This window comes from Botryllus schlosseri, chromosome 3, assembly GCF_051294905.1.
Source record: "Botryllus schlosseri isolate E-star chromosome 3, Bs_hap1, whole genome shotgun sequence".
Taxonomy (NCBI): Eukaryota; Metazoa; Chordata; class Ascidiacea; order Stolidobranchia; family Styelidae; genus Botryllus; species Botryllus schlosseri.
Window position 1 is genome coordinate 9,714,994 of NC_137238.1, and position 11,520 is coordinate 9,726,513.

At 41.5% G+C, this 11,520-nt stretch overlaps 1 protein-coding gene and 1 long non-coding RNA gene across 5 annotated transcripts in view; one reads left to right on the forward strand and one right to left on the reverse strand.

The window, feature by feature from the left end:
* The window catches only part of LOC145435741 (parathyroid hormone 2 receptor-like), a 39,008-nt gene extending 35,803 nt beyond the window's left edge, over positions 1-3,205 (reverse strand). Inside the window, exon 1 of one of the 4 annotated variants that reach the window (XM_080313024.1) lies at positions 2,405-3,205. In XM_080313024.1, the coding sequence (XP_080169150.1) occupies positions 2,405-2,516 (112 nt within the window). In that variant the 5' untranslated portion in view covers positions 2,517-3,205. The remainder of the gene's footprint in view (positions 1-2,404) is intronic. The other 3 variants (XM_080313022.1, XM_080313023.1, XM_080313025.1) reach the window with 3 other exon arrangements.
* LOC145434888 (uncharacterized) overlaps positions 1-11,520 on the forward strand; it is a 264,906-nt gene that overhangs the window by 139,796 nt on the left and 113,590 nt on the right. The window lies entirely within an intron of this gene.

The following is an 11,520-nucleotide window of genomic DNA, read 5'->3' on the forward strand; positions in this document are numbered from 1 at the left end:
TATGTTATTTCTATGCCAATCATCATTATTCAAGTTACACAGGCGAGTGGTTTCAGTCGGTCACGCACATTGATTCGCGTGTATGTCCGGCCCCAAACCCACCCACAATTTCAACAACGTATCGAGTTTGGCCCGCAGTAGAGTCGGGCTCTCGTAAGATAGGAAAACTATTATCAGCGGTCAGCGCCATTTGCATCCCCAGTTCCGAGAGACAATTTTCACCATAAATCCGTGAAAGATGAGCAAACGTTTCACGATATATGCATAAATTCGTTCGGCATCACAGTTGAAACAGCAAGCTCGTGAGAGCACATGTCACTAGCAATTAACGACGTTCGTTTGACAATAAAAAAGCATAGAGGATGGCGCCAGCGTAACGAACGGTATATACAAATACAAATACTCTTATTTTCACGAATAGGAAATGACCGTTCCGCAATGCCAACCATTCAACTGTTCGTAACGTAGAACGATACACCGGACGAAGCCTGGTCCATTTTTCATATTGCGGTATGGTATGGCATGATATGAAACTACGGTATAGTATGGAACGATATTTCACTATGAAATATGGAAATGTACAAATATGGTATGGTATGGAAATTTCCCAAGTATGGTATGGAATCGTTTTCCATACTTCCCTACTTTCCCATACTTTGACAGTTTTGACAGAAACATGACAATGACCCTACTTTCGATTTGTCAAATTGATTGCATACCTCAGAAAATCACTCACTGTCAATAACGATTGTTCGGTTTATTATAAATTTTATCAGCTCAACACACCACAAAAATTGCGAAGCAATGAAAAGGGAAGGTGTCGAAACGACGTGGAGTAATCTTTGAAATCAGACACCCACATTGGCCTGGGCGATGTAAAGAGGAGGCATGCGCATTGCACATGCACACTGAATGAAAAGTAAAAGAGGATAATATAGAAAAGCAGGTGACAAAAATGAGGTGGCATGTCACGGAAGGCGAGATCGATAGGTCAGGTTGTGGTCCGGTAATCTTGAGGACCGACCATTATTCATTTAGTAGAAATTGCTTGTATTTCGACCGGAATGTGGACGTGGACAATTGGACATGCTCGTTGACTGTCGGATAGCCGACGGGATACTGTTCCACACGTCAGGCCCGGCATATTTGATAGATGATCTTTTCGGTCGATCATATGATAATTGGACGACGGGGACGCGCGTTTGTCGTACTTGTGCGCTTTTGATTCCGAGGTAAAGAAGTCATTGAAATATTCGGGGCAATAACCAGAGGGAACGGATACATAACCTTGTCAATTTCTAGTTTCCGCATATCTTTTATGTTTAGGACACCGAATATCTTCAGCAGCGACTTTTTGGATGGACAATCAGGCCCCTTTGGAGCCTTAGCTATGATATGGAGTACATCACGTTGTAGCTTTTGCAGTGGCTCGATTGCAGTTTTACTGGCAGCCCCGGAGGATGACATATTGTAATTTCGAATGGATTAAGGATTTAAAAAGTATCAGAAGAACCAAGGCTGGCATGCAGCGTCTAATGCCGTAGAACAGGCCACACTTCGGTGATAATATAGTGTCCAGTGACTGAATATGACTGTTTCAGGACATGTCCGAGTCAAGTAAAACCCCGAGGTATTTGGCATTTTTCGTGTTTGAAATGGACTGACCAGCGATGTCGTCGTTTTTTTAAAATTTACTGTCACCTATTGGGATTTCGAGGCCTTTATGCAAAGGTTATTTTGGGCCGTCCATTCATGCACTTTGAGAATTTGGTCACTAGTGAGGGCATCCACCGTTGCTGTCGAAGATGTGGAAGATAGGAGGTGATTATCATCAGCGAACAGTATGGTGCTCAATGGGGAGATTGCAAAAATGTCGTTGACATATAAAGTGAAGAGGACCGGGCCAAGTACTGAGCCTTGGGATACGTCACATGTAACAAGAGTTGTAATGACTCGAGTCATGAGTCTACTAATTTTCTGATGACTCTGTACGACTGTGGTTGTTGCTGTGGTTGCTAAGTATATTGGTAGTCCATGGGTGCCGTAAGCCATAAAAGTGGAGAACCACCGCGCTAGTGTGCGGCGAAGTATTTGTCATTTTCAAAGGGTGCCGCGGGGTCAAAAAGGTTGAGAACCTCTGCACCAACTATTTGGAATATCGGTGTTGAAGTAACATGTGTCGGGCCCATGACATGAGTTTTGTGACAAACCGCCCAAGTCATGTATGTCAAAGCATACTAATTCATTGCGTAACGTGTGCGCGAAAGAACGCACAATTGACGTTATCATGAGACTAAGACGATGACATTGACACTGTATAGTTAACATGTCCGGGCATGATTATATTAAAAGTTCCCTTGACTGAATTTTTAAACTATTTGAATGTTTGCATTGCAGTACTCACCATCGTCGCCAGTTGGAACCGGGGCGTTCATCGTAGTCCTACGGCATTCCTCCTTGGCTTTAAATAACGCCTGGATCAATTCTTCCTGTCCGATATGCGAACTCCCCGCCATGTTGGGAGTTTATCAAAATATTGCTACAGATTTCTTATTCCTGGTAAGAGAGGCGAGCGCCGGTTAACAACGTTGGAAATAGCGGATTTTATCGGATTTCCTGCGGATTGGCCTGCCAAACACTTTAATGATTCACATCAACGTCGTTAATATTGCTTTGCTGTGGACTCTCGCCAATGAGTAACTCAAAGCGCATCAACTGTAATATCGAGCAATAATGTACACTTTAAATCATTCGTACATCGCTGCAGCTAAACCTGACTATACGCAGGTACATGTAATTGTACATGTACTGTACAGTTTATAAAGTCGGTATGATACCGGTATCAAATCAGCATCATGCAACGTGACCGCCGGGTTTATAGAAAAACAGCCGCCGCGTGTTGAGGCTCCTACGCCCGGGAAATCAAGGTCGGAATACCGACGTATACAAACACTGATTTGAAGCCTTCGCCAGTCGCCACACCTCCACCAGTACATGTTATTACAGCTGATAACAATGTAAAGCTTTATACTTCGCCGTTGATTCATCGAATACAATCGAACATGACCCCTAATTCAAGAATTCGACCGTCATATTCCGTATGTAACGACTACGACTCACGTTGCCGATGTGAACTGATGCGACCGTTCTGACAACGTACCATTGACGGAACGCGCCGAGAGCCCACAAGCTGAGTGGTTTGCGCATTTTTTTCTATAGGTACTTGGTTCGCAGTTGTCTAATGTATGTCGCATTTGAAAAAAAATGTTATCTGCTGGATGGATATGATACACACTCAGATATATATTTATGTATAAACAATCTGACCTTTCGGTGAATATGATTTGACGCTACGAACTATGCGCAGATTATTCTGCGTCCGCTGTTCACATACTGTAACAAAACATATTTTGCCGACGCAAAAGATGAGATGAGATGAGTTGAGATAGTACTGTCTATATTTATAATTTTTATATTATTGCGGTAATTATGATTCCCGGAAATATCATGTTCTACTATTACGTGCACGCTTACGAATGAAGACACGCGGCACTATAGATCTGTAACTGTTTATACCAAATAACATGACCATAGATGTAATTATCAGATAGCACTGACTGTGAGTAAACTTGCTGCTGTTGTGGTCTGCAGCCCACTGTGCACTGCCTGATCAGATGAGTGCGGTGTGTGATGTGAAGTATTGTTTTAATCGAGAGCAGCGGCAACTAAAAAGGCGCATTTTTCTTGGAATGAATTGTCACATGAACAAATACCTATTCCAGCACTGAGCGCTGAACACGGGAATACCGCATCTCAGCTCCATAGGTTGGTAGTCAGAGACCATACGACAGTAATAGCTTTATAGATATTGGCTAACAGCACGCGTTCTATCTTTTCTAAATCTCATTATACTTCAAAGATGTCTGCGCATGCGCAGGTATTGTTGATAGATGCCGCATTCTTATGAGCCGATGACTCGCAGTCTGCTAAGGCCATTTATTTGATGATTCAGACGCAATAAGTTAATTGTACTCGCTAAGATATTACTATCAACAAAACATATATCGCCCCGAGTAGTCAAACTTTGTGATCGCTAGCTGCCAGTAAACAAATATCCAAACGGTGCCCTTTTTCTCGTAGGCCTTCCACCTTCCAGGATTAGCAAAATAATCCCGATTGAGCACTTAACTACACTATAGATTTGGTACCTTACTATATTATCCGACGTCAGCAAAGTACATAAAAATCAACCGATGTTATCGGAGAGTTAGACGAATATTGATACAATATCTACGTGCCTGCGGGGTGCTATTCCAATATAAAATTCAATCGAAAAGTGTACGTGACGCGAAAATACTGAATCAAAAATACGCGTGGAGAAAGTGCCTTTGATGATTGGGGCGGTTTATATAAATAAAGGCAGAATACCGAATACCAAAACAAAGTTTAATGGATTGAACTGTTTTTGTTCAGTTGGCGACACTGATTAACTCGATTCCATCGACTAGCTGTGGTTTGATATCATCGATTAGCGATTTGATATCATTTTGGCACAATAATCTTCCAACGCCAGCTGAGAAAATGGTATTGAGGTTACCGCGATGGCGAAACATGTTACGCACTTACGCGACTAGAAAATTCTAGTTGTATCATTATACTAATCAGCATGAAATGCCGATAATATAATTCTGGGAATGTTTCGTGCCCTAATTTCAATTCTAATCTAATTTCTGACGGTTTCCCGTAAGTTTTACAGGAGTACTGTGCAGTGCGTAATAACGAGCCAAGCTTGATGTACAAACAGTTGCCGCTATATACTGTTATGAGAAAGAATCCCTGATATGATACGATCTAAACTTGTTTTTTGTTGTTTCTTTGGAATTCGGAATTTATTCCAGCTCCCATAGATTTTCGAATTCAGTAATTTCTTTCTCAACATTTCTGTCATATAGTGCAGGGCTTACCCACCTTTTTCAGAACCATCCGCACTTTTATGTTTGCGAAAATGTTATCCGCACAAACCAACCAATACTTATTATGCAATAAGAAAATAAACTAGTGGTTACCGGTTCATTAGAGAGTCGGTTGTTACTGAATACTTCTGGTTATTTCAGACCAGTTACCTTCCGCATAACCTCCGACTCCAATAGAGCGAACATTAATTAAAGATATATTAAAAGCTGCGATTAGCGCTGCGTCGGAAGTCCAACAAGTTTATACAAACGCGTCGCAACGACAGGAGTTATGGAGCGACTGTACTCAATATCATAGAAAGTCTGTTTTAATTATTCTACGTCACACCAAGTGAATGATATAGACCAGGGGTGGGCAGACCCGCTTTATGCGCGAGGCGCATATCAAAAATGTTAGCTTTGGAAGAGCCACAAAAAAAAAATCAAAAATACGACGTCACAATGCAATATTGGCTATTGAATAAACTTTATTACTGTGGGTGATATGGGCTGCTGGTGAGACGGCTCCACCTAGGGTGCAAGGTGTTTGAAATCAGGCTGATATGACGTCAAAGCAGTGCGGAGCAGTTCCTTCAAGTGCTGGCGAGAACTTAAGGAAGATTTCAGCTCGGTAATCTTCACGACATTGTCTTAGCCAAACTCCGCAGTTATTTCTAGCTTTTACAATACAAATGGAAGAGCCGTACTCGCCAATGGCAGCCCGGAAATGATTGTGATCTGCGCTGGCGTAATTAAATATCAAGTTCATTGTTGAACACAATGATTTATCATTGATTGATTACCACTGACCAGGCATCCATTATCGTTGCGGGTGAAACATTTGTGAACTCGATTCGAGAGATCAATTGCAAATTTTTAACCCTGTAGTACCACCTCCCCTAATATGTACAAGTCCATAAGGAAAAAAACAACATGAAAACAATATGCATATTGTTAATACGCGATAAAGTACTTGAATTTGGAATCAGGTTAAACCTTTAGCAAAATGGCAAAACGCATGTGCAATCACTAAAGACCCGCCATTAAAGGCTGAAAGAGCCGCATGCGGCTCGCGAGCCGCAGTTTGCCCAACCCTGATATAGACGATATTTATCCGCACCACGGCTTTCTATCCGCACAGGTGCGTACCATCCCACTGGTTGAAAAACCCGCATATTTTACTTCATGTGAACTGCGGGAATATTTTTTCAATGAATCCATGAAACATTGTCGATTATTTATTATCATGCCGGTATGTCCTTTATTTTAATTTGTCCATATCGATGTTTTGTCTACGGAATGTCAGCCGTAGTAGTGTCCGTTCACCGCCTCTAATTTGCTCCTTGTAGCAATTCGTTTGGATGCCGTTGATCTCGACAATATATTACTGTCCCTCACATCAGCTACCAAACTGAGAACGCGGTGGACCTATTCCAGCCAGATATACTGTGTAAAAGTTTAAAATGCTATGAGACTATATATAAGTTCGAGAATCACTGCGTGTCATATGAAGCCGATGCGGTAGCGGGATGTTAAACTCTATCTGCGTGACGTATTACAGTTCAACGTATGTAGACCGCAAATACATTTACATCCAGAAAGAAACATACAGTAGTCGGTCAACATTGTAACTACATGTCACATGATTCAAAATGCACTACAAACTAACGTATACTCGATATAATCCAATAACTTTCGGCGAGACAGACAGATTAGCACTCTGGAATCAATGCTGTATTCGTGAGCTGCTGGGATTTTCTTTGTCCATGCTATGATTTGAGTCAGTCGCCAATCTCTGATTATATTATTGCACACAACATTACACGGAACACATTGATTCCATACCTTTCCGATAGACAAGTTATTCGAGTATCCGCCTCCGAAGCAATATATTAGCGATTAATATTGACGGAGACAGGCAAAAGTCACAAAAACTAATATCTAGGCTAGACTTTTCCACGCCGCGCACGCCTATGAAAAGATATCTTTCTCGCAAAATCAATAAAATGGAACATGATTTAAATATAGAGTAAACGAATATAGCATCCGCTTTGTATCTGACTTAACCCATTCGTAATCCCAGTTATTCAATTTTTGGAATATCAAAACACCTCCCAGAACGGCGGTATCTTTCTGTATGAATATTTACAATGCTTCATGAAAGATAGGTATATCGAACGAGGTTAAAACCTATCGTCTGTCTAACAGCGATTTTGTAGCGCTATGTAACTCCTTCGTACCGTTATAATTAGGGATGGTGTGAACGTGAGGTTCACGTTCGCGTTCTGTGTGTGAACCTCGGAAATTTAGAGGTTCGCGTTCACAACAGAACCTTGGTAGGTTCTGCACTGTGAACCTTTTTCATATATTACAATTTTCACTTCATTATAACATATTTGGTTCTTATTAATTGCATTTCAACTGCGGGCCACTCTATGCATGGCGCTGGCAGCATTAAAAATTAACGCTATAAACGAGCATGCACCTTGACAATCTCAAAAGTTTTACTTGCTTTGTAACAAATGTTTGCTCGAAATATTCAGCTTTCCGTTTGTGAATATTTAGTGTCTCTCTGCTGTGAGTTTGACTTGCGATCACACAACATCACGAGCGAAATACGTAGTCAGCGAATGATGCTTATATTCAACCAATCAATGAGATTGATATCGTTTTCTGATGCAAAAAAGCTAGCAGGGGTACGGGGCAATCTTGACTTCATATCTTTACTGCATCACGAGAACCAAATCCTTGTGATTGAGGTGTTGTCTACTGCTGTAAAACTTGTTAATGGGGTAATATCGGTAGCAAGTTTAGAAACCAGTTTTACACTCTGCTCAATATCAATGTAGCGATAGGCTACTCAGACGCCGAATACATTGTCCGGTCTGGCCTAGACCGTTAAGGCGTAAGCTTATATTCCCTGTTAAGTCCTCGACGAAATTGTTGGCAAAGCGACGGAAGATATTGATCTAATAGGAGTATTATATCCTTTGATTGCCTCAGTTGAAACATTTAGTGACGTTTAAAACGCCAACATGTACTTCTGCATTGTGACATGATGTGGCCCGAGTCGTCGCTACACTGTAAATCTAAAAGGTGGAAAAAATGGTAGGAAAATGGAGGAAGATACTTTCTCCCCATTTATCCACCGTATCTCCACCACATATGGAGGAATTGAGAGGGTGGCAAGAGGGAGGAATGAATAGTCTACCATATTTGGTGGAAAACTGTTATTGACATGGTGGAAATCAGAAATGACTGTTCGCAAACTGTCGTATTGCCCAATTAAGACATAACAGTCGATACTGGCTCATAGTTAATAACGTCATCAGACACGAATTTGGAGTCGAGTGTTGTTTTTCACTCAATATAAAGTCATAGTCGCATGCATTTTGGAATATTGATAAAATATTAAACAGTTTTATTCAAGTGGTTTAGCCAGTAGAGGGATTAGTAAATTTGAAAATGTCTGACTGCTATAATGGATTGTGATAATTATTTCAAGATCCTGCACGACCGTAGCATAACCAAAACGTATATTATTATTGCCAATATTCTCACCAATGAACCGTGACCGGCGGTAATTCAGCATCCGGGACTCTGACAATTTGCTATTTCGAATATACGGGGAAGCGCTCTCCGTCGTCAGTCAGTCAGTCGACAGAAAAAGATATCTATATTCATTGATTTTGAGTTAATCACAGTTATGATTATTGTTGAGTGTAGTTCATAAGTTGTGTCATCTGCTTAATCGAGTTCTTATGAAGTACCGGTATCGCTCGTGACTAAGAATACAATGAACTTGCAATAAGCAGTTTGCAGTACCTGAGAGATGAGAATGATGCATCTGATGACCCGATACTGTTTTTCTGCTGATATCTTGTTTGGTGGGAAGGTAATTCAAGTAACCCAACGGGTGATTATAATGCAAGAAATTATCTAGGAAGAATACATTTTCATATTCATGTATACTACAGACATGGGGTGATTACTTTATGAATGTAATCGATTGCGATTACGATTACTTCGAAATCTCGCGAGTACGATTACGATTACGATTACAGCAAAATCAGGAAGTAGTCGATTACTATTACGATTACATTGAAAAAGTAATCACGATTACTCACGATTACATTTGTTTTGCTAATGACTGTAATCTTAAATTATATATGGGAAGACAATACAAGGATTGCGATGAAAAGGCTTAATGTGATATCAACTTTCTTCATCATGCGTCATTTGCTTATTACGTCATAATATATCAATTGCCCTACTTTATAGTGGATGATTTATCGCATCCAACGATTTGCATTATTGCCAGGTCTTTACCTGCCGCGCCCCAAATTCCTTAATAGAGTGGGGAGCGTGCTCGAAGGGGACTCAAAAGTATTTCGTAAACCAACATATATTATAGAGCATTTTCGAGAATTTAATTAATTCTTGTAAATGTTTTTCGAGCTTTGCGATTCAAATATCTCTAGTACAGTGCTCACCAACGCGGAGCAAATGAGTCGCTCGCGGTCGCTGTAGTAGTGGTGGCTTTTGAGGTGGGCGAGGTGGGCGGTCGCCAGGGGGGCTGGCCGAAGGGCTCCCCTATTTGGATTATGCGCTTTTTTCAAGGATAATAACGAATAAACTTGGAAATCCGTGTAAGACAAGAATGGGATTCCGTACAGATGTGTCAATCATCATCAAATCTCTGCATTTGTTAGAAAAGTACCATATCCCGATAATCATCACGTCTCTGCATGCGGTAGAATTGCTTAGTTTTAATGTCGTGTATCTTTGCACACATGAAAAAATAGACATGGCCGAATCCAGCACCTGGCCAAACCTTGATAGATAGATACTAATAGCAGATGCGAAAGAGGGGTCTGGGGGGCGAAGCCCCCCATAAGTTACGGATAGATACTTATAGGGGGGCTCCCGGTAAGTCTCGCCCAGCCCCCCACCCCCACCCCGTTCGTATGGCAACCACTGCGCTGTAGCAAATATCCAAATGAGAGATTTGATAGTTGAAGCTCGTTTCATATGAGCAGCAGTTGAACATGGGTCGGCCGACGCCAAGGAACATACGAACGCAGTCGCTTGGGGCATTGCTTGTCTTTGCCCACGCGGCGTCTCAACGGGAATCTATATAGTTAATATTCTCGAGTCTAGACGCGGAGATCAGCGCTTCTGTGCGCACTGCAGCAACGCAACTAAGCTTGGAGGAGCTGGTGTGAGTCCCTGCGAGTGAGCGTTTTTTTTCTTGGTGGGGGGCGAAAACCCGGTCCCGTGCTCTGATTGACTTACTCTAAGTGAATAAATCCAACTGAACATGGATAAACGACGGGAGTACGAGGTAACCCGTCGGTCTTCGCAATAATCAGTACACACTGCACAAGAAGTAGCTTTTTGTTTCAAAACAGTTGGTGACCCCTGCTCCAGTAGATAGCTGGGTTTGAAATGCATACCTCTTTCCCTCAAGAAAAAACATACATAGGCTATATTTTATGGGAACAGGCATTTCGTTGCCGGTCATTACCGCGCCACGATCCCACAACACACCAAAACACATATGCAGTTTCGGCCAACACGCAACTCCACGGGATGTGATACCAAAGAAATACCTTGGCCGAAACTTAGGGTATTCGTCCATTGTCAATAGTCGCGCTGAGTGGGCGGGACTAATAACTATTGTCCTTCCAATCTGGGCCCACAATGCAAATGTCATCCGGCGCATCCACAAAAGAATAAAGTCGTGACAATTTGTGTATGCGTCTCACAAAAGATATTCTTTTAGTCTGCTACGTTTGGGCGAGTACAATATCTTGTGATTATACAACGGACTGGAGGTCGCGAATTAACAACATACGGTAATTATAACAACATACCAGATGCTATGAATATGAATTACGTAAATCTGACACTCGGGGCTCAGAGAGGTTATAAATGAATAGTAATATGATGCAATTACCAATATTATTGACGAAATTCACTTTTGAAAATTGACCAACGGTTGGACAGGGGAATTGCTGTTTTGGCTGAATTGCTGATTGTAGCTACAACCCCCGCTAACATGTCAGGCTATATAAGCGGATGGTTATGGCGGCAGGTCCAAATGCTAAGTAACGAACTTTGAAATAACGATTGACGCCCTTTTCAAGTAGTTATATGAGAATAAGATATGGTTAACATAAAAATTCTGCCTTCAACTTAATACATATACAGCGAGCTGCCATTACGAGAAACGGCTAAGCTTGGCTCGGTTATGATATATATCAGCAGCTGTTTATTTGTAATGCTTCGTTGTGGAAACTGCAATGTCTTATTCTTCGAGTACAAAATTCCGAATCTTCGTCAGGTGCACTGCACGTGCGTACGTAGGCCTCCTGCTCGCCAAGCGGCAATGGTAAACTGCGTTTAACTAAGCACAACCAAACATTAATACATAAGTTACTAGTTGAAACTATAGGCAGAGTGGTGATCAATATCCTGCTGCGAGGTAGCGGCTTCTGTAGTGTATTGATAACCTGATATATACCACGGGAGGTGTTCTTACAATCACACTACAATGTCCATCGCA